Raw genomic sequence first — 23,348 nt, 5'->3', positions numbered from 1 at the left:
GGAATCTGTCTTTTAGATGTCCCAGGACATTTTGGTGGGGTGAAGTGTACTACTTAATAGTAATGATAGGAAACTTGCATATATATATATATATGGAAAAATTAAGCTTTGCCTTCACCTCATTCCTTCCATAAAATTAATGTCATAAATAAATGCCAGATGGAGCCAGAATGCCAGTGGAAAGAAAGAAAGAGCACGGGATTGGGTGTGGGGGGAGGGGAGAGATGGAGGGAAGGAGTAAGGAAGGATGGAGGGCGGGAGAAGTAGAGGGGTAGACAAAGGAGGAAAGAGAAAGATAGCTCATACTAGAATAAAATTGGGGACATTCTATAAACATAATCTTGGACGTGAAACTGAAAGTTATCAAGGGGAAGATCGATAGTCCATTTGACCACATAGAGACCTTTTTTTTGTTGTTCAACATTACAGACTAGTGTTAAATAGGGGGAGATAAAGAATTAATGTCCCCAGTATCAAGATACTACATATCTTGCATTATATAAACCAATTATATGCATTACATAACCATTTGCATATTACATAAACCAATTAGGAAAATATAATTCATTGGAAACATAAAGGATATGAAAAATAGATTTCCTGTATGAAATGATTTGTTAATAAGCATATGCAAAATTCTCAGTCTAACTAAAGACCAAGAAACACAGATTTAAAAAATGTAAGATACCATTATGATAGGCAGAATGATGGCCTCGAAGATGTCCACATACTGATTCCAGCAAGTTTTGCATATGTTGCCTTCCATGGCAAAAGGGACTTTAGGCTGTGATTAAATTAAGGACCTGGAGGGCCTCCCCAGTGGCATAGTGGGTTGAGCTCAATGCTGTGAAGCTGTCCACAGCCTCTGCAGCACTGGTTCGATTCCTGGCCGGCCAGGGAGATTCCCACATGGTGTGGCAGACCTCTCCTGTCTTGCCCACTGCTCCCCTCAGCAGTGCTTTCGGTTGTCTGCCTGTTCTGTTCCCCGCTCTGTCTCTGGTGAATCCTGTCACCCTCCCGTGCCTCTGACCTGTAGCCCAGTGCATGTATAAATAAATAAATCTTTAAAAAAAATTAAGGACCTGGAGGTGCAAGTTGGTGCTGGGTTATCTAATATGATCAAAGGAGTCCTTGTAAGTGACGAGGCAGCAGGGCATTCACTGTTTAAGTGACTCCTAGGAGAGGAGTCCTGCTAGCTTTGCAGAGGGAAGGGGCCTTGAGCCAAGGAAAGCATGCAGCCTCTACACATTGAAAAAGCCACGAAAGTGGATTCTCTCCTAGAGCCCCCAGAAAGAAGAATGTCCCTACCTCGATTTTATCCCAGTGACAGCCCTTATTTCTGAAATGCTTACTGCATGCCAAGTTCCTTTCTAAGAACTTTAGATGAATGAACTCCATTGAAACCACATGCAATGTTTTCAGTGTCCCTATTTTATTGGTGGGGAGACAGAGGCTTAGCGATGTTTCAAGAATTTCCAGTTAGGAGGCAGAGTCAGATGCAGGCCTCTGGGTGGTGGAGCTGCCTCTAGAATCACTGAACTGTGTTACTGCAGGCAAGTTAGTGCTTAGTGGCTGTTGTGCTGCCCACAGCCCACGTCTGGCTTGCCTTCTAGGCCTAAATGCTGACTGTGTTGCTCCCTTTCCCAGCAGTCCAATGTCCCCAGGCCTGGCTCTGTCAACTCATTTTTGCCTCCCTAGGACCAATGGACACTCCACTTTCCTGTATAAGTTGGTGTTATTTGTTCAACTGCTCCTCAAGGAACCACTAGCTGTGACTTAAAACAAAAGAGGAGGAGGTGTGTTTCTCTCTGGGGGCGGGTGGCTCTGCTTTAGGCCGCCATCCAGTCTTCTCACTCCACCGTCCCCCGGGGTCATGTTTCTGTCCTTGTGGTCCAAGTTGACTCACCACCACCACTTCCTCCATGTTCCCTCCTTCCTAAGAAATTGGGGAAGTGGAGGCAAGTGTGGCTCTTTCTGGTCATGACCTACAAGCTGCATGTATCATGTTTGGCACCAACTGCAAGGGAGGCAGAAATAGAGTCTAGCTGGGAGGCCACAGACCCAGCAAGAGCTCAGGGCTTTGATTTCTAAAAGAAAGGGGAACAACTAATGGGAGACATTTTCGGTCCTTGCCACATTCCAGCAAGAACCACCCCCTCATTCTGTGACCCTATTTTCTCCAAACCTCCGACCTCACATCTAAGTCTGTCTGAGCCCACAGCCACTCTGGCTTTTCTTTGCAGGTGAAGAATTCTGCCCCATCTGTGTACACACACACACACAGACATACACACACATACCCCACGTTATTAGAAGGAGCCTTGGTTTTGATAAATGAAAATACTGCTTGCTTCCTGTACCTGGACCTTCTGCACTGGTTCCCAGCTATCAAAGCAAGAATGAAGTCTTGCTTTTCTCATCTTTTAAAATCAGTATATTTTATTACCATCAGTAAGATTTTGACCAGTTTCAACATGTTGGGGTGTGTGTGTGTGTGCGCGCGCGAGTGCATATGCCTATGACTAAATTACAGACTAAGAACTTTATCAAACCCCATAAGTTTGGAGTCACGTTAACCCCACAGCCTCTGAGCCATCAGGCCCCTGGCCTTGTCTTACCTCAGTTTTGTCTAACTTGGTTGGTGCCCAACTCCCTAGCCTAAAACACAAGACAATTCTGAGCTAGTCTCCTGTCCACCTGATGGAGCCCACCTCCCATCTATAATGGACCATATCTCCTTTTCCTCCTTGGCTTCCAGGAAACTCACACATATTTTAACTATAGAAGCACTGTAAGCCTTTCTGACTGGTATAGAAGCATTCTTTCCAACCTACCTTTCCTGACTTCCTACTTTATTTATATTTTCCTTTGTTTAATTTTATTATTCTTATTTAAAGCTCTACCACATTTATTTAAACTTTGTCATTCTTTTATCAATATTATTTTATTATGCTTGCCTTGAATTATTCGTTGAACCAAGATTGGAAGGAAACACCAAAGGAGTATATTTATAGGATACGATTTTTAGTTGATAGATTGAACCACCAGCCCCTCCATAACTTATCACAGTGTATCAGAGTCTACCATTTGAAAGACAATTATGTGAGTCTTTCGGACTTGTTTATTTCTTGGGCACTCTATGATGGTAGAAAGAGCAAAGTCATCAAGTCTGCATCAGCATCTGAACAGCAGGGCTAGAGCATGAAGAGAGTCCAGATGCCAGGAGCAGGGCATTCTTATCTGTTTTAAGAGGAAGACACTAGACACCCTGGTCACTCACCCAGCCCCCGCTCTGGGATGGCCACCTGACAGATACCTGGGTTGGGGAATGAATTCTATCCTTGGGAAGCCTGGATTCAGGTGCTGACCCTGCCTCTTAGGTATGTGGGACCTTAGCAGGGTCCCTTCCATTTGTGGTCCTGCTTCCTGTACTGTAAAGTCGGTGGCTAGGCAAGACAGAGTCTACAGTGACCTCCTGCCTTGGAATTCTGATCATGCTCCTGGAGAGAAGAGCCCTGAGCTGCACTCAGAGGCCAGGTAGCCGAGTCTGGAAGCCAAGGCTGCCCACTTGCAGCTGGCCTATGGAGAACTCACACACGAGGCTCTACTCAGAACAACTTTGCACCTCAGTTTGGCAAGGACTCCCTTTTGGAGCTGTTCCAAGGCATCCTCCAGGCACTGCCCAAACCAGGAAAGGTGGCAAAACTTAGAGGAAGCTGCCATAATGATCCTCCCAGAGATTGCTCAAAGGATCAGGTGGTCACAGCCATGTTAGCCTATGAGCCCTGCAGGCTGGGGCAGGCTGGGGCAGGGGACTGTACCATGAAACACAGGCTGGGGATGTGGGTTGGCAAGCGGGTGAAGCCACGAGTAATGTCCCTCAGGGATGCCTTCAGAATCCAGGGCCAGAGACAGTAATGCTAACCTGAGAATAATCCACTCCCCAGGAAACTCCTCCCTCACTGGCACCTCTGCTGCAGCCACAGCACCAGCAGCCTCTGTCCAGAGCAGCCCAGCCCATTATGGCCTTGGACCTGCTGCAGGCCTGTGGCGCCATTGATGCAAAAGTTAACATATTTCACAGATTAGGCAGCTGAGACTTAGGGAGCTGAAACCCTCTCTGAGTCACTCAGCGAGGCCCCCCACCTGTGGTTGAGTCTGCTTGTGAACCTTTTCGGGGTCTCATTGGGGTTTCACAGACTATGAAGGAACCCCAGTAACTCTTTCTTCTCTTTGTGTGTGTATCTCCATGTGTGTGTTTTTGTCACATAGAAGAGCGTGATTTCCCCTCTGCAGCTCCTGGCCTCCATCACGGGACTAAAGGGGAGAAGAGGGTGGAGTCCCCCCGGCATCCAGAGTGGCTTCTCTCGTGCCGGGACCAGCGATGACTGGGCCATGCACGCGGACCTCTCCAGCCTTCAACGGTTCACATAGCACAGCGGGAACTCATGGGGGGCCACTTGCCACTGCCAACTGAAACAATACAATGGCCACATTGACATTCTCCGTGACGTTTCCACGACAGACATTCAGGCAGAAAGTGCTGGTGCGTTTTCTGTCTGCAAAATAGAGGGCCATGCCTCACCCACGTAAACAGCTTGGGCCCTGATGACCTGGTTCGAGTCCACTCGCAGCCAGTGACACTTGCAAAAAAACCTCCCAGAACCATTTGGGCTTGGCTTCTGCAGCTCTTGACCAATGTGGCCAAAGCCAGACGCCTCCTTGGGACACTTGGACACGTGAATGCAGCCTGCCCCGACCCTCCCTGAATAGCATCTGACGTCTCCTTGGAGGTCATGGATCCTGAACAAAGTGTCAAGGGTACTAAGAAGGTGGAGGGAAGTCCCCGGAAGCGGCTGACCAAAGGAGAGGCCATCCAGACTAGTGTTTCGTCCAGCACCCCATACCCAGGCAGCGGCACGGCACCCTCCCAAGAGGGCCCCCTCCAAGAGCTCCTAGCCCCGCAGCCTTTCCTGGGCCCCTCACCAGTTCTTAGGGAAGGCTCTCAGGAGAAAACGGGCCAGCAGCAGAAGCCCCCCAAGAGATCCTCCATCGAAGCTTCTGTCCACCTCCCGCAGCTGCCACAGCACCCTCTAACACCAGCATTCATGTCGCCCGGCAAACCTGAGCACCTCTTGGAGGGGTCCACATGGCAGCTGGTCGACCCCATGAGACCTGGGCCCTCGGGCTCCTTTGGGACCCCTGGGCTCCACCCTCAGAGCCAGCTCCTTCCTTCCCATGCTTCCATCATCCCCCCCGAGGATATGCCTGGCATCCCCAAAGTCTTTGTGCCCCGTCCCCCCCAGGTCTCCCTGAAGCCCACAGAAGAGGCGCACAAGAAGGAGAGGAAACCACAAAAGCCAGGGAAGTACATCTGCCAGTACTGCAGCCGGCCCTGCGCCAAGCCCAGCGTGCTCCAGAAACACATCCGCTCTCACACAGGAGAACGGCCCTACCCCTGCGGCCCCTGTGGCTTCTCCTTCAAGACCAAGAGCAACCTCTACAAGCACAGGAAGTCCCATGCCCACCGCATCAAAGCTGGGCTGGCCTCAGGTATGAGCAGTGAGATGTACCCCCCAGGGCTGGAGATGGAGAGGATTCCTGGGGAGGAGTTTGAGGAGCCCACTGAAGGAGAGAGCACAGACTCAGAAGAGGAAACAGGCACCACGTCCGCTCACCCCGCAGAGCTCTCCCCTAGGCCTAAGCACCCCCTCCTGTCCAGCGGTTTGTACAGCTCCGGGAGCCATGGGTCCGGTCATGAACGCTGTTCCCTGTCCCAGTCCAGCACAGCCCCATCGCTTGAGGACCCCGCCCCGTTCTCTGAACCCTCATCTGAACCCTCCCTGAGCCATAAACCCGAAGACACTCACACTATCAAGCAGAAGCTGGCCCTCCGTTTAAGCGAGAGGAAAAAGGTTATCGATGAGCAGGCGTTTCTGAGCCCAGGGAGCAAAGGGAGTACAGAATCTGGGTATTTCTCCCGCTCTGAGAGTGCCGAGCAGCAGGTCAGCCCCCCGAACACCAACGCCAGGTCCTACGCTGAGATCATCTTCGGCAAGTGTGGGCGGATTGGGCAGCGGACCACCATGCTGCCAGCCACCTCCGCCCAGCCCCTGCTCCCCCTGTCCACTGAAGACAAGCCCAGCCTGGTACCTTTGTCTGTGCCCCGGACGCAGGTGATCGAGCACATCACCAAGCTCATCACCATCAATGAGGCGGTGGTGGACACCAGCGAGATAGACAGTGTGAAGCCGAGGAGGAGCTCGCTGTCCCGGCGCAGCAGCATGGAGTCCCCCAAATCCAGCCTCTTCCGGGACCCCCTGTCATCCCACAGTGAGAAAGCAAAACCGGAACAATCGCTGCTGAGCCTCCAGCACCCGCCCAGCACCACTCCCCCCGTGCCTCTGCTGAGAAGCCACTCAATGCCTTCTGCTGCCTGCACCCTCAGCACCACCCCGCATCCCACCTTCCGGGGGAGCTACTCCTTCGACGACCATGTCACCGACTCGGAAGCCCTGAGCCGCACCAGTCAAGTGTTTACCTCCCACCCCCGGATGCTCAAGCGCCAGCCGGCCATCGAACTACCTTTGGGGGGAGAGTACAGTTCCGAGGAGCCAGGGCCAAGTAGCAAAGACACAGCCTCCAAACCCGTAGACGAACCGGAGCCCAAGGAGAGTGAGCTCAGCAAAAAGACCAAGAAAGGTTTGAAAACAAAAGGGGTGATCTATGAATGTAACATATGTGGTGCTCGGTACAAGAAAAGGGACAACTATGAAGCCCATAAAAAATACTACTGCTCAGAGCTCCAGATCGCAAAACCTGTCTCTGCAGGTGCTCACCCGTCTTCAGAAACCGAAAAGAGTCAGGCTGAGCATGAGCCCTGGTCCCAGATGATGCATTATAAACTGGGGACCACCTTGGAGCTCACTCCACTGAGGAAGAGGAGAAAAGAGAAGAGCCTTGGGGACGAAGAAGAAACGCCTGCCTTTGAGTCGACAAAAAGTCAGTTTGGCAGCCCCAGGTTATCTGACACTGCACGGAACCTTCCCCTGGAGTCCGCCAAGTCACCAGCAGAACCAAGTAAGTCAGTGCCCTCCCTGGAGGGGCCCCCGGGCTTCCAAGCAAGGACTCCCAAGCCAGGGTCTGGTTCAGAATCAGGGAAGGAGAGAAGAACAACGTCCAAAGAAATTTCTGTCATCCAGCACACCAGCTCCTTTGAGAAGTCTGATTCTCTGGAGCAGCCCAGTGGCTTGGAAGGGGAAGACAAGTCTCCAGCCCCATTCTCGTCACCACCACCCACCCCACATGGACGCCCAGCTCATTCCCTGCAGCCCAAATTGGTCCGCCAGCCCAACATCCAAGTTCCAGAGATCCTGGTGACCGAGGAGCCCGACCGCCCCGACACAGAGCCTGAACCGCCCCCGAAGGAACCGGAGAAGACAGAGGAGTTCCAGTGGCCCCAGCGCAGCCAGACACTTGCCCAGCTCCCAGCTGAGAAGCTGCCACCCAAGAAGAAGAGACTGCGCCTGGTGGAGATGGCCCAATCGTCAGGGGAGTCCAGCTTTGAGTCCTCCGTGCCTCTGTCTCGCAGCCCGAGCCAGGAGAGTGGTGTCTCTCTGAGCGGGTCCAGCCGCTCAGCCTCATTCGACAGGGATGACCATGGAAAAGCAGAGGCCCCCGGGCTCTCTTCGGACACACGCTCCAAACTTCTGGGCTCCCACATGTTGACTGTCCCCAGCCACCACGCACACACCCGAGAGATGCGGAGGTCAGCCTCAGAGCAGAGCCCCAACGTTTCCCATCTCACCCATATGACCGAGACTCGCAGCAAATCATTTGATTATGGCAGCCTGTCCTTGACAGGCCCTCCTGTGCCAGCCCCAGCGGCCCCAGCAGTGCTCGCAGCCCCGCCAGAAAGAAGAAAATGCTTTTTGGTGAGACAGGCTTCTCTGAGCCGCCCTCCAGAAACTGACCCAGAGACCACCCCTAAGGGAAGACAGGAGAGTGAGGAACAAAAGCCCTCATCCAGCAAACCTTTAACCAAAAGCTCATTGCCCCAGATTTCCTCAGCGGCCACCTCGCACAGTGGGCACCCAGGGGGCAAGAGCCAGGTGCAGGACCTGCCCCCACTGGGGTCCACTCCACCCTACACAGAAGCTCTGCAGGTGTTCCACCACCCCATCGCTCAGCTCCCCCTGCATGAGAAACCATATCTGCCCCCACCTGTCTCCCTCTTCTCCTTCCAGCACCTCCTGCAGCATGAGCCAGGACAGTCTTCAGAATTCTTCTCCACACAGGCCATGTCCAGCCTCCTTTCCTCACCATACTCCATGCCCCCGCTCCCTCCCTCTTTATTTCAAGCCCCACCACTTCCTCTCCAACCTACTGTTCTGCACCCAGGCCAACTCCATCTTCCCCAGCTCATGCCCCACCCAGCCAGCATCCCCTTTCGGCAGCCCCCTTCATTTCTCCCCATGCCATACCCTGCCTCCTCAGCACTCTCTTCTGGGTTTTTCCTGCCTCTGCAATCCCAGTTTACCCTTCAGGTCCCCGGCGATGTGGAAAGTCATCTGCCCCAGATTAAAACTAGCCTGGCCCCACTGGCAACAGGAACTTCTGGCCTCTCCCCCAGCACAGAGTACAGCAGTGATGTCCAGTTGCCCCCTGTGACTCCCCCAGCCAGCTCCTCAGCTCCCACATCAGCCCCTCTGCTGGCCCTACCAGCCTGTCCAGATACCATGGTGTCCTTGGTTGTGCCCGTCCGCATTCAGACCAATATGCCATCCTACGGGAGCGCCATGTACACCACCCTCTCCCAGATCCTGGTCACTCAGTCCCAAGGCAACTCAGCAACCATGGCTCTTCCCAAATTTGAGGAACTGCCATGCAAAGGGACTGTATGTGGCACAAATGTGTATGAGGTTGGGCCTGGCCCAGCTGGGGTCAGTGAAGAGAAGAGCAGAGGTTTCCCGACTCCATACCTGAGAGTGCCTGAACGAAAAGGCACTTCCCTGACAACAGATAGTGCGTTGAGCCTGGAGGGGAGTTCATCAACAGTGGGGGGAAGCAAACGTGTCCTTTCACCAGCTGGCAGTCTTGAACTTACTATGGAAACCCAGCAGCAAAAAAGAGTGAAGGAAGAGGAAGCTTCCAAGGCAGATGAAAAATTAGAGCTGGTAAAACCATGCAGTGTGGTGCTTACCAGCACTGAAGATGGTAAGAGGCCAGAGAAATCCCACTTGGGCAGCCAAGGACAGGGAAGGAAGGAGCTAGAAATGCTGTCCAGTCTAACCTCAGACCCCTCTGACCCTGAGGAAATTCCTCCCCTTAATCGACCCCTATTGCCTCATGTGACAGCCCCAGGCACAGAGACTTTGAAAGACTATACCCAGCCATCTGGTAAACCTCACCGGAGAGGATTGACCCCCCTGAGCGTGAAGAAAGAAGATTCCAAGGAACAACCTGACCTCCCTCCACTGGCACCTCCCAGCTTGCCGCCTCTGTCTGAAACATCCCCCAGACCAGCCAAGTCTCAAGAAGGTACGGACTCAAAGAAGGTACTGCAGTTCCCCAGCCTCCACACGACCACTAATGTCAGTTGGTGCTATTTAAACTACATTAAGCCAAATCACATCCAGCATGCAGATAGGAGGTCCTCTGTTTACGCTGGTTGGTGCATAAGTTTGTACAACCCCAACCTTCCGGGGGTTTCCACTAAAGCTGCTTTGTCCCTCCTGAGGTCTAAGCAGAAGGTGAGCAAAGAGACATACACCATGGCCACAGCTCCGCATCCTGAGACAGGAAGGCTTGTGCCATCCAGCTCCCGCAAGCCCCGCATGACAGAGGTAAGTTCAACCTTATTTTTGTAACCCCCGCTGATTTTAAGTCTTTGCTGAGCTTTTAAAGCCATATTCTTCTCAAGTCCCATTTGCAAAACTAAAGCCATGTTTCCTCACCTTCACCTGTGACTGGTCACCTTGCCAAGAAGCATATTTATTAAGTTTATCAGCATATCCCTCAAATCACTGGACTAGATACAGTCTAATAAAGTGAGCTTTAAAGTGATCCTACTTTTCCATTAGCTTCTGTTTTAAAAATCAAAGACTCAACCTCAGTCAGGATACAGGAATTCTCCCAAAGACTGAGTTGGAAAACTTGACTGATAGGAATGCTTATAACAATTTTAGAACTTTAGACCACTCGTCACTTGTTTTACCCTATTTGTCTTTTTATGCTTTTATTATTCTCTACACATGCTGTTTTCATTCTCTGCCCCCATTTGAAGTCTTCCTGCTTCTAAATGTTCTAGAATTTCACAGTTCCTGAAATGTTCCCTTCTTTTCTGTGAGTAGGATAACAAAATGAGCTGGGCTGTGGTATCCCTCTTCACTAGTAGATGGCAATATCACTCAGAGCTTGACCTGCCTGGCTATGTGGTAGCATCAGGCCCCAGTAAGGGTTCGTATTTGTTCCTCCATTGTTTCTGACGTGAGGCTGCATCAGGATAAGATGAACTGGTCTCCTGCAAATTCAGGAAATTTGAAATGTGATAATTCCAAGTTGGCTTTACATGAATGACATCTCCATACCCTGACAAAGCTAGCCTAAGGATTCAGGCCAGGATGCTGAGTTGTGAAATAATACTTGGTCTTATTGATCGAACCACCTCACTGTGCTGGGCTCTTGAATCCAGTCAATGTTCATCTTCCTCTGTGAGCAGCAGAACCATCTCCATTCCACAGATGAGGGAACTGAGGGTCAGAGAATGAGAAAGGTCAATGTGACTTGGCAAACTTAGAATTGGAACCCAGATCTGCCTGACTCCAGTGAGTCTGATTTTCCTTCTTTCATTATTGGATGAAAGACAATGTTAAAATATGACTGAAAATTTAAAGATGTTCATTTGTGTAACTTCAGACCAGATGCTCTGACCAAATCAAGCATAAACTCATAGTGTAGATAAATGAGCAAAACCAGGTTCTGTAAGTTCTCATATATTTGTGTCCTTTTAACATTGAGTGAATTTTGTGTGTTGAATTTATCCTTAATTCAACTGGGTAGTCTTCATAGACACTCTAATTGTCCTTGTCAGACAATAGACATCCCTAAATCAGATTTACAATTTTGACATAAACATCATGACTGACTTTCCCCAAGAGTTTCTTACTAGTTATGGCTATACCCAAGATGCTATTGTAATTATGTTTGTAACTCCTCATACAATGTGCCAGATCTGTGCTAAACTATTTTACTTTTATCCTCACAACAACCTCAAACTTTGGGATACTGTATCACCATTTAATGAATGAAGAGGCCAAGGCCCAAGGAAATTAAATAACTTGCCCAGTGGTGAAGCCTGGGTACAAAACTGTATCTCAGTACAAAGCCCTTTCAGATGACTTGGACTGTCTCTCTGTTTTATTGACTGGACACCAAATGGCCACTGAAGAAAAAGGAAGAGTTAATTTGGCTTACTTGGGTTTGGCAATTACTTGTTTAAAGTGGTGCCTTCCTAAAATGAGCTGAGACCTGAAAACATTTTCTTAGAATATTCCATTTGATTCACTGGTACATTTCCTGCCAGAAGGGCACCAAGCTAGTGCATTAATGTAACTTCATGGTCCATGGCTTCTGCCCTTGTACTATTACGCTACTATCATTGGTCTCTGCTTACATATCTACAGTGATCAGCCCCCGGGACAACCAAGCCCATCTTTGGACAGCACTTTAAGAAAGTTCTTTATTGTACTCAGGTGATATTTGTCATCCTGTCACTTCTAGTCTCCTTTCAGTAGCTCTGAAAAGGCTCTTTGGGCTATCTTAGCAATTTTACTCTCTTCCTAACCATCTTCATGCAAGTCTAGGTTACCCTATTCTATATGAGTTTGATCACAGATATTTTTTCCATATATAAGCTTTGAAGAAATCCACATTTAAACAAGAGTTCATTTTGCTGCTACATTCTGTTTCCCCAGTTTCTTCTTCCTTTTTTCTCCATGGGCATCATTTTGACAGCTACATGCACAATTGCAAAGAAATTAAGAGCAAGGACTGCAGTGCCAAGCTGCCCAGATAGAGTCCAATTGCTTCACTTACTAGCTGGGTGACCTTGGACCAGTTACTTAACACCTCTGTGCCTTGGTTTCCTCATTTGTAGAAGAGAGGTAATATTAATACTAAGTTCATAGGACTAGAAAGATAATAAAAAGAGTTAAAACATGGAGAGTGAATGTAGAGCAGTGCTTGGCACATTGGCATGCAGTAAATGTTTTAGCTACACTTGTTCTTATTATTATTAAAAATCAAAGTGGATCATTGGCCCCATTCTCAATTCCAGCAATGTTTCTTGATAGCATGGCTCACTGCCATCAAAATCAACTTCCTCCAGCCTGGCCCAGGTGTCACAGCTGGTTGTGAGAAAGAAGCTGTCCATCATCCTGCGGGAGGTGCTTTGGTCATTCCATGCTTGGCCCAGATGCAGGCCAAGAGGGGAGTAGAGACAGTAGGCTCTGGAAATTCATGAGTATTATTGGGCTGCTTGCTGCCAAATCAGTAGTCTGTATGCATCCCTATCTCCAATTCTAAAGAAATCATCAGGAAATTACTGGATCATAATTATTGACCATGAATGAATCTTCAGGATTGTCTAAACCCCAGACTCTGAGGTCCAGAGGGGTTAAGTAATCCACCCAAGGGTGGTCCGCTTGCATTGGTCTTTGTGGAGCTAGAGCTCAGATTCCCTGATTCCCAACCAGCTGCCTTACTGTTCAATTCCATCTCATCCTTGTCAGGGCAGGTGTGGTGGCTGGCAAGGGGCCCTGTGATTCCTCAGTTGTCCCTGGCCCAGGAGACACCCTTGTTCTCCTGCTGTATGTAAACAGTATGGTTTCTCATGACCTTAAGGACAGTGGCGTGAAGTGAAATAAGAATCTCACTGTTAGCTCTCCTGGTCCCAGCTCCCAGCCCACCATCATCTCCCTATTCAAGGGTGTACCCACTCCCTATCACCATCAGAGTGTCTAGGGGTCATGTTCTCTGTGAAGAGAATGGGTTCCTTTAGATGGACAGCCCAGAGCCTGCACCCTGCTGGATGGCCTTGACTTTGTGGTCTGTAAAAGAAAACTGGATGATTTAATCTCAACAGTGGGGTCTTGGTTTATTTGTCCCACTTAAGCACCCTTTCTGAGGCAGACCCTGTTTTGGGTGCAGGAGTGAGGAGGAAACCCACATGAGGACCTGTCCCTGAGGAGCTCTTAGATTCTCATAAAACAGGAAGAGCAGACAGCTCTCACGGTAGCCTAACTTGAAAGACCTGATGGGAGTTCCAGTTTTGATTGCCCTCATGGCTTTGAATAAGAGACTTCATCTCTCTGGGGATTAGTTTCGTTCTTTCCATAAATGGGGGCTAATAGCACCTCTTCACAGGGTAGAGTGAAGATTAAGTGAGTGATCTTCGGTGTGTAAGTGTTCAATACCACTGGAGGCACTGTTCCATTATTTCTATTTAACCTGCGATGATTTTGTCGTCCCTGCGGTGGGCCAGGTTCACCTCCCTTCGCTGGTTTCCCCAGAAGGCCAGAAAGATATAGCTAGAGTGGAAAAGGAAGAAGAGAAGCGAGGGAAGCCAGAGGAGGACACTCCTGCCTCCAAGAGAGGGGAGCCTGCGAGGATCAAAATCTTCGAAGGAGGGTAAGAATCATGTTTGGTTTGCAATGTCTGCTTCCCACCCAGTAAGAGTGCGCACAGCTGTTGGCTGGGCACTCCCGTCTGTGCTCAGAGGCGGTGAGCATTTCAGCAGGCAAGACTGTGCCCACAAGTGTTCTGGGGCTCCACACCTGCCTTCCAGCAGACACACCCTTGTGGGACTCCAGGCCACCTCTGGTTAAGAATGCCAGCTCTGTGGTGGGGGGTGGGGGGGTACTGGGCGTGCCCCAAGGACTGAAGGGCCTGGACTCCATCTAGCCTTTCATTTCCTCAGATGTTGGTCTGGGCTCTGGTCCCCTCTTTGGACCAGGTCCTGTCCCAACTGCTGTTCACCTTGTTGTGTGTTTCCCCCAAAATTACTTCTGTCTGCCCAGGCAGCCACCTTGGCATCCTGAGGCCCCCATGGAGGGGGCCGGGCTCTGCCGACCAGGCTGTTTGCAAGGCTGATGGCACACTGCTCTCGCTGGTGGTTGACAGGGCTCAACCTGGTTGGGAAATATGTAGAATATCGTCCCTGGTTTTTTCAACTTTGGTGCTTGTCTTAGGGAAAATAATGATGACCGTCTCAGAACTCATAAGGGGGGCCCTCTGGGGCTCCTAAGGTGCCTTGTTTCAGACTTGCTGTGTGGAAGTTTTGTGCCAGCTGTGTTCTATGTGACCACGTGTCTGCCTCCTGGCATGGGGGTGTCTGTCTCAGGGTCCTGTGTCTGTGTCCCTAGTGTAATCAGTGCAGCACCCCCGTCCTCCCCAGTGTAGAGGGAGGTCAGCGTGGAGGAAAACCTGCCTCCGAAAGTGCAGCCTCCATGAGTGCCAGCACAGATGTCACTGGGGATTCCGCTTCTCCAGCACCTGCAGAGGTCTGACTCAGGTCGAACGTGGAGGTGCTGGATTCTTCTGTACAATCAGGGAGAGCAGGACCTACCCAGCTCCCCACGGCCACCAATGTGCATTCCTCGGGGTGGGGGGGCGTGGGGGGGCATTGAGCAGCAGGGGCTCTCTGGAGAGGGCACGTTGGGTGGTCCCAGAGACAGGGAGGGGTCAGGGATGGCGCACTTCCTGCAGCGGGAGGGGCACTGACCCCCAGGGCAGAAACATCCTGCCCTAAGTTCTAATAGTAGCTTAATTGAGAACTAGGCCTAAGACTTCAAAGTGCTAATCCTCCTTCCATCTGGGGACCTGGGGACGGAGCCCTCTCCTCTCCTGCTACTTGGTTAGAGCGCCCTCGTGTGTTTCTGTGTTCTCGTGTCTTTGGGTCCTTTAAAGGCCATACAAGGTCTTGTCCCAGGATTGGTGCATCCAGTCACAGCGACTTGCCTTCTTCCCTCTTGCTTCAACAACTGTCTGTGGGGCTGGAGTCGGGCGACTGCCGGGTGTTCACTGATACGTGAGGCTCTCATTCCCTTAGTGATATCCTGCGTGTGCGTGAGAAGGTCTGCGCCTGCCCTCAAATTGGAGAGCTGGCTCCAGGAGGCAGGCTTGCCGCTCTGTCTCTCTGGGCATCCTGAGCCTCCAACAGAACCTGCCTCCATCCCATTTGGCTCATAGCTCCAGCTACCTGCTGGAGGCACTGTCACATGGTCTGGAAGGTGAAGGGTTACCTCTGAGACCCCTTCTTTTCCACCCCTCCCCCACCATCCCAACCAGGTTGTTCCATAGTCCCACCTGCTGTGTTTCAGAACCTCCCCCTCTTTCAGGTGTCACCCCTGCCCCAAGGCACCTCTCCCTCTTACCTCTGTTCCACCTTGACGCTCCCTCCCCACTCCAGCTCCATTTCCTTATCTGTGAAGGGAGTGGGTAAGGTGGTTTGCGCTTGTAGAAGGACCCGTTCAGCCCAGATAAAAGCTGTCATTCGTTGTACTGACAAGTGGGCACAGGGGCATATTCGCCACGGCGGCGTCCATCTCTTCGATTATCCCTCCAGGAAGATCTCCCTCTGTGCTGTCAGGGGAGGAGACACCTCCTTACTCTCAACTCGTCATAGCCAATTTGAGCACTCCACAGGTTTATGTAGTATCACTGGTCAAATGCCTTTCTCCCACCACCCAGCTAGGCCAAGTGGCCCCCGCTTCAACCCCACCCCAACTTCTGGGGACACCTTCACATTCATGGTCCCTTAGGGCTGGTATCAGTCTCAGTGTGTTTGGGAATATGAGGATGAGATCAATTTTGGCTGTCACGTGACTGGGGCACCCCTGAGCCGAGGATGCCACCACCCATCCTGCAACCACAGAACTATTTGTTGCACACAAACACCAGGGGTGACCCCCACCCAGAAACACTGACCCATCCTTTGGGTCACCCATCTGTAGACACCAAGGTTTTGGTGACTATATTTCATTCCAGTATATGTTTGACAGGGGGTGTGATTGCAGGCTGTATTCGTAGGCATCACTAAGAGATCTAGGGGGAATTGGTGATTTGTGCGCCGAATCTTAAAACTTCTACCCGGAAGCTTCCTGTTCACATTTCATGGGCCAGAGCAAACCATATGGCCTCACCTGCCTCTGAGACAGGCAGGCACCACCCTCCTGTGTGCCGGAACACACAGCTGCAACTTGTTTTTGAGATGTTGATCCCACAGCTCCTGATGATCCTGTAGATCTCATTCATAACAAATTAACCAGCCATTTGCAATGAATAGATGCTGTTTGAGGCCAACATTTGTGGGTTTTGGTTTTCTATTACTAGTCAAGCTGTCTTTACTGTTCTTGTTTTCCAATCTAGCAGTGGATCAAGTGACCAAAAAAGAGTTATTTCTTCAGCCTCTTATTTCTGTACCAGATGATGCCGTCAACATGCTTGGGGACTAGGTTGGCAGCACCAGGCCCAGTGGTAAGGTGGGGGATGCCAGAACTGACTTGCATCATGAAGGGATCTCTGGGGCTGGAATTGGCAGGGAGGGCTTCCTTGGTGGAGCTAGACCTGGAGTGGGCAGTGAGACCCGGACAGGTGGGGAAGAAGGGCGGGCTCGGTGTGATGGTGACTCGTGAACCTGGCCAGTGGGAACACTTGTCTGCAGGGTTCTCCTTTGTCAGTCTTCATCTCCCTGACTTCAGATCTCGTCACTGTGCCAGGGATACTAAGCACAAAGAAAAGTTTTTAAGGCAGGACGCTTTAAGTTTGCATCTACTTGGGTCTCCAGCTAGGATCTCACTCCTGAGTTAGAGATCCTCCTGGGCACCTTTGCCTGGGTGACCCATGACACCTCAAACTCAGCATGTACCAACCAAGTCCTCCAGTTGCTGCCGGCAGCATCTCCTTCCACATCTAGATCTTATATGATGCAGCCCTTCACCCTCAAAACCTTAGTGTTATCTTTCATTCCTTTGTCTCCCTTGGTCCACCACCCCCCACTTCCAATTAGTCCCCATTTTGGGATTTACCACAAATGGTCTAAGTCTCAACTGTGGTCTCTCTTCATGCACTGTGCCATGGTTTCATGCCCTGTGCCATGACTCCCCTTCCCATCTCCATATTGGTGTCTTTGAGTTTGCTTGATCAGGGTTCTGCGTGTGTCTCAGCTCTGCCCAACAGCCTCAGTGGTTCCCTTATCTACACAATCCAGTTTAAAACAAGCCTGATCTTCCTGGCCCCATCATCTGCCCCCACCCCCACCCCATTGTGCATCATCTCAGGCTTCAGAGGGCAGAACTCAGCTCTGTCCACTAGGAACCTCCCAGGTCCCTCCACATCCCTAGTTCTGTGTGTTACTTCGGGCTTAACAGTGGGGCTACTTCCATTCCTATTGCCCCAACCTCCTGTTGACTTAAGTCTCAGAGCCATGCTTTGAAAACTGTGCATTGATTCCTATTGATTGATTGATTGATTTCCTGGTACATAGCCCTGTCACTTCCACACTTGAGCAAAGCATGTTCTGTAGGCATTTTTCTGGGTGTGCAATTAGGGATGTGTGGACTGTCTCACCAGCACGCATGCATTTGCCTTGGTTGTTTTAGAAGGGTTCCTTTGTTAGGGAATGTTGTTTTCATATGTACAAAGTTATATTGTTCACCGAGGGTAATGACCATATTGTCCCAACTCAAGTTCAGTGGCTGCAAGGAAAGCTTGGAGTTTAGCCCAAATTGCTGCCGTGGGAGAGGAAGAGATTGGGATTGATAGGAACTTCCCGGCTGCCCAAAGTGGTTGTCCAAGCTTAGTAGGACTTGGGGGATAGGGTGTCAGTGCTCAGGTGGGAAGGGAATGATGAACTCAAATGGTGAGAGGCAGGGAAGCCAGGCCCACTGGGGTGGGGGTGGGGGCTATTCAGAAAGGGGTGGGTCACCTTTAGAGGGACAGCCCAGGCTCAGCTTGAAACTGGAAAAGAGGGCAGTGGAACAGAAACCCAGTTATAGGCCAGGCCAGCCAGGGTGGGGTCGGTGACTCATTGGCAGGAGGTTGCCCCGGACAGGCCCTTGGCCCTTCAGGCCTCTTGCAGAAGTCCTTTCCTGACCCTGCTGCCTGAAGGACTCAGCGGCTGAGCGAAGGGAGACCCAATGCACTCCTGTCAGAGGGCAGGGTCCCATCTCTTGTCACTGCCCTAGTACCTCACTCTAGCAACTACCTCTCTCCTGGCCCATTCATTCAGTGTGTCCAAACTGACAAAGACTTACCTTAAAAACACCTCCTTGACTGAAGAGCCTATATCACCAGATTTTTCTGTTTCCATTCAAAAAAAAAAAAAAAACACTTCATAAGTTGACTGTACTTGCTCACCTCCGCATCTTTCCTACCCTCCTCTGTCACCCAGTCCAGGCGTCTTTTCACCCATCCGGCCGTCTGTGGACTCCAGGTCTTGCCCAGCAATAGATTTGTCAATGGCTCTTGGAAAACAAGAGCAGGGAATTCCTGTTCCTAAGAAACCACTTAGATTCTTGGAAAAGTTTTTCCTTTCTAAAGATTATCCCCCAATAAAAATATCGGGTGTTAAATAGTCAAGTCAGGCCAACTGTCTGTACAAGCCTGGCATCTCTCTCCAAAGTGCTCAGAGGACTTCCCAGGGAACACTTGCCTTATCGTTAGAGAAAGTTGATTATGTCACTACGAAACCCAAGTCACAGACAGTTTAAATAAAAGCGAACAGCAAAATGGAAACGAAAAGGCATATTGATTGTGGAGCAGACTGAGAGTCTGAGTGTGCCGGGCTGGAGTCCCCAGAGCCCTGGGACAGTCAGGGAAGACCTAAATGCATCCTATTAAAATTTAAAGGAGAATCCATTTCTCAAGGCAGGTGCTGTCTCCAGTTCCAGTAGGGAGCCCAAGGCTGGGGGTGGGAAGGGTGTGGGGAGGAAGTATGGGAAATGAGGTTCTCACCATGTGACACCCTGAAAGCCTCAGCGAGGACTCAGCACCTTCCATGCCTGGTCAGTGTCCTCCTGAGTGCTGGCCTCCTTCCTGTCCTGGGGAGTCAGGCAGGGGCCTCCCGGGGGAAGCTGGCTCTCCTGGTCTCTCCTGAGAGAGAAGCAGCCTCTCAGGAGCAGTGAGTGACTCTCCCCTCCCAATTTGTTATCAAAGTTACACATGCACAGAGATTAGAGAGCGTCATGTGCTATTCATTTGTTGTGGAAAGTATAGTACTCTCAATCTCTGCCCCACCGGCCTCAGAAGTAATAACTCATCTCTGCTGATTATCACAGTTTACCTCCTTATCTCTAAACGATGAGCCTGAGTTGCTCCTACTTGACTTTTCAGCTTTGGGCATTAAACAGTGATCCAGAGCCACCCCATGGCTGCATGGGCAGCCTGTCCTCATCCTCTCTTAGAGGCGCCCCCTGCATAGCTCACAGCTGAGGCACGCCATCAAGCATGGCTGCCTGCTCTTTCCTCGACAACTTTTCTGTTTTCTCTTTGAATAAGAATGATGTATGTGTGCATTTCAACTTCACTTTAGTTTTCTATATATTTATTATGAATTCAGGCCCCAAATCCTCACCTCACCAACATCTCCCCACAAGACATGCATATGCATTGCATACACTATAAATTCTATCTTGCTGAGCCTCCCTGAGTGGGAGGCAAGCTCCAGCTCTCGTGGATAGTGAAAACAAAACAGAAAAATGACATGTGGCTTGTGGGGCAGATGGAGTATCTGACAAGGGCTTGAGCGAGGAGCCACTTGAATTTTACTGGCTGCAATCCACAGGCAGCTCACCTTTGCCGTCTTTGGGCACTGTTAAAATGAGGCCTCCTGTAGGGGTGGGGGAAAAACAGTGAGTCCTAGAGCTGGTGACTCTCTGAGTCTGATTCCTTACTTGAATCGGAGGTTGGGGAGGGGCTTAGGGGTCTGAGTCTGGCAGTGCCACTACTCGCCTGGAGACTTTGGGCACGTGATTCCTACCTGGCTTGGGTGGTTCCTCTTTGCCTCTCATAATGTGAAGGATCATTCTAGCTCTTATTGACCAGAGAGCTCTGTAGTGTCTGGAAATCATAGAGCTGTGCACTCAACACCAGGAAAAGGTGTTGCTCAGAGACTGTCTGCAGGGGGATGCTGGGTAAGGGAGCCGTGAGGTGATTGCAGGCCTTTGTCTCCCCCTCAGGACAAGCTGACCTTTTCTAAAGGTCAGAGACTCTATTCTGAGCTCACCAGCAGGGTACCCCCTCTTGGGCGGAAGCTTTTGGCAGGGCGCCCCTGCATGAGATGAGAACTCTATTGGTAAGAATTTCCTTTCAGAGCCCAGAGTTGGGTAGTGGGTGTTGCTTGATTGAACACACCCAGGTACAGAGATAGGAGGAAAAGAAAATGTCAAGTCTCTAGAAGGACTTCTGTCCTCACAGGCTTAGAAAAATGAGAAGATGGTTGCCTTCTTCCTAAGACCTGCAGTCTCTTGGAGGGAGGGTGCTGCCATGGTCTGCCCCCCAAGCATCAGCAGCTCCTTGCTGTCTAGAGGGTGAGGGCTCAGCCCCAGCATACCCTGACACTTTCCCGCTGACTATATCCCACCCCCGCCCCGTGCTGGCCCACCTCTGTGCCTTCTGTCAGGTTCCTTGGTGCCTCTGGGTGCCATTCCACTCTAAAGGTAGAGGTGCCTGTTAGTGCTGTTTAATAGAATCAGTGCATGAAACACTTGCCGAGACCCTGACGCATGCTCTCCCACCCCATTGCCAATCACAGGGAATGAGTGGCATCCTTTACTCCCTGCTCTCTGAACATAGCATGTACCTCAATATAATAGAAGTACATGGTAACAAGAGCATAGCTTGGTGTCAGCAGGTCTGGGTTCAGATCCTGACTCTGCCACTCACTAGAAAGTCACTTAACCTCTCTATGGTCATTCTTTTCATCTAGGAAATGGGAACAGTAATATACCTTTTCTTCAAGGCTGTTGAGAATTAAAGGAAATGATATCTGTACTCTGCATGTGGCTATCCAGTTTCCCCAATACCATTTATTGAAAGACTATCCTTTCCCCACTGTATATATATTATTGGCTGCTTTATCATAAATTAAGTCACCATATATGTGTGGGTTTAATTCTTGGCTCTCCACTCTGTCTCATTGATCTCTGTCTATTTTTATGGCAATACCATACTGTTTTGATTACTAGAGATTTGTAATATAGTTTGGATGTATGTAGTCTAGTACCTTGGATGTAGTAAGTTGACTTTTTAGACTGCCTTGAGTTACCAATTTTTACTTATATAATTGCCTTTTCAAATAAAGGGTAAATTCCTAGTCTCTCCCTGCTTCTGGCAGCAGTTGTGGTAGAGTGTGAACTCTGACCTCCTATGTGGATTCCTGGATCTCTCAGAGTGACCATCTGATCTTCAGCAAGTTGTATAACTGCTCTGTGGCTCAGATGTGGCGATGATAACAGTAATTATATCTCAAAGGGCTTGCATAAGGATTAACTCATTTGCTACCTGTAAAAAACTTACAGTGCTTGGAGGATAATAAGTGCTCAATAAAAATCCAGTGTTATTGTTATAAAATGGGTCCCTGGAGCTTATTTGATCCAAATCCCTCACCCTGTCTACGAGGAAACTATGGCCCAGGGAGGATTGTTAATGATGACAGCCAGCCTTTCAAGCCTCCCCCTTAAATCAAGCCGACAGGAGGAAGGCAGGGAGGAGTATGTGATAAATGGAGGAGAAATCACCTTTGTACCTTCTTGGGGTGATTGTGCTGATGGCAGGAGATGGTGACTGAGCTGGTATCAGATTGGAAACCTAAAGTACCTTCGGCTCCTATGAAGAGAGCTGATCCCCAGAGGATCTCTCCGGTTCAAGAGATAAGATAAAGTGACCTGGTTGGGGGTTTACAATCCAAACAAGTGGAGAAGGGCAGTCCCAGAGGAATAGATAACGTCTGGGCAGTAAGAGCCTGAGCAGGCAGGACAGGCCTGGCATTGGGGAGGGGTAATGGAATGTTGCATCGGCTACTTGCTCTTAAACCATTGAGGAAAAAAGAATTGTTTTCACTTTCTACTTTTATGATTATGATTATTTCAAAACAAGAAGTTAAAATTAAAAAAAAAATTTTAAGCGAGAGAACCACTTCAGCTTAGAAGAAAGGAGACAAGAAGGCAGGAATCAAGAGCAAAGTTTAAAAGGGACAAAGACTGTCAGGAGCCAGGCCTGGACAAGTGAATCAGCCAAGGTCAAGGGAGGGAAGCATTAGACCAAAGGAGGAGAGGGGCCTGAACTCCAAATAGGATTTTGGATCTGTGCTTTGGACAAGTGTCATCTGTCACCGTGGGTGGCTTACAGAGCTAAGAAGGCTGAACCCAGCTGGCAGGATAGTCAGTGGGGGGCATCTGGGGCACAGCAGCCAGCAGAAGACAGATTAGGCAGGAGAGGGCAGCAGGGTGTAGGTGTGCCAGGCATCAGGCACCCGGGAACATGGTGGTAGCAGACAGGGCTTCACAAGAAGCCAGGAGATGAGCAAGGCCTTATGACCCATTGGCAAGTATGCCTGGCAGACTGGGGCCAGAAGGCAGCCAGCTGACTAGGGTTTCCAGGGGCAGGAGCCAGAGGGAGGGAGGGCACCTCCCCAGGGAAGGCAGCAAGGAGTGCAGGCAGCACTAGGGCCCAGAGGTCAAGGGTAGTTTGTCTGCAGGCTCTGCAGAGAAAGGGATTTCTAGGGACCTGGAAAGTGTGCTCCCCCAGTGGTGGCCAGGTCAATTCAGAAGGAAGGGGAGCCATCCCCTAGCAAAGAGGAGGGGACCAGGTCCTACAGACTTCTGGAAAGTCATCAGATCTAACAGCTGGGCCAACTCCAATCCTTCTCTTCCCAAAACTACCTTCAGAAGTTTCTCTGACTGCTTAACTTATGAGATCAGGATCAGACTTTAGAACCGGGATTTTCCTGAGGTTTGTAGTCTGTGGTGGTGGCATATATTTGAAGCTGGTTTGTTCACCATTTCACCAACACAGTGAGTAGCAAAACCCATTCAATTAGGGGGCTGCTTGGGACTTGCATCCTCAGGGTCAGCAGCTGAGAGGGAGGAACTCTGTGAAGCAGAGTGGGAGGTCGAGGCTTGAATGGGTTGGGACCAGAGAATGAAGTTTCCCCTGGGGAGTCGGCCACAAGCTGAGCAGAGACTTAGAGCTCCCACTGGGGCTGGGAGGCAGCAGTGGCATGGGCTCAGGCTAGCCATGAGCCCCCTGGGCTGGAGGACCTTCTCTGCCTGGACTCCAGGAGGGCATCT

At 50.2% G+C, this 23,348-nt stretch overlaps 1 protein-coding gene across 4 annotated transcripts in view; it reads left to right on the top strand.

Moving 5' to 3' along the window:
* Nucleotides 1-23,348, top strand: part of HIVEP3 (HIVEP zinc finger 3) — a 375,474-nt gene that overhangs the window by 320,549 nt on the left and 31,577 nt on the right. For all 4 annotated transcript variants that reach the window (XM_054691193.1, XM_054691191.1, XM_054691192.1 and 1 more), the window contains 2 exons: nucleotides 4,273-9,845; nucleotides 13,544-13,689. In XM_054691193.1, the coding sequence (XP_054547168.1) occupies nucleotides 4,797-9,845; nucleotides 13,544-13,689 (5,195 nt within the window). In that variant the 5' untranslated portion in view covers nucleotides 4,273-4,796. The remainder of the gene's footprint in view (nucleotides 1-4,272; nucleotides 9,846-13,543; nucleotides 13,690-23,348) is intronic.

This window comes from Talpa occidentalis, unplaced genomic scaffold (assembly GCF_014898055.3).
Source record: "Talpa occidentalis isolate TD23 unplaced genomic scaffold, MPIMG_talOcc4v2.1 talOcc4.9, whole genome shotgun sequence".
NCBI lineage: Eukaryota > Metazoa > Chordata > Mammalia > Eulipotyphla > Talpidae > Talpa > Talpa occidentalis.
Note: the sequence above shows the minus strand (reverse complement) of the source record. Positions and strands in the feature narration are given on the sequence as shown.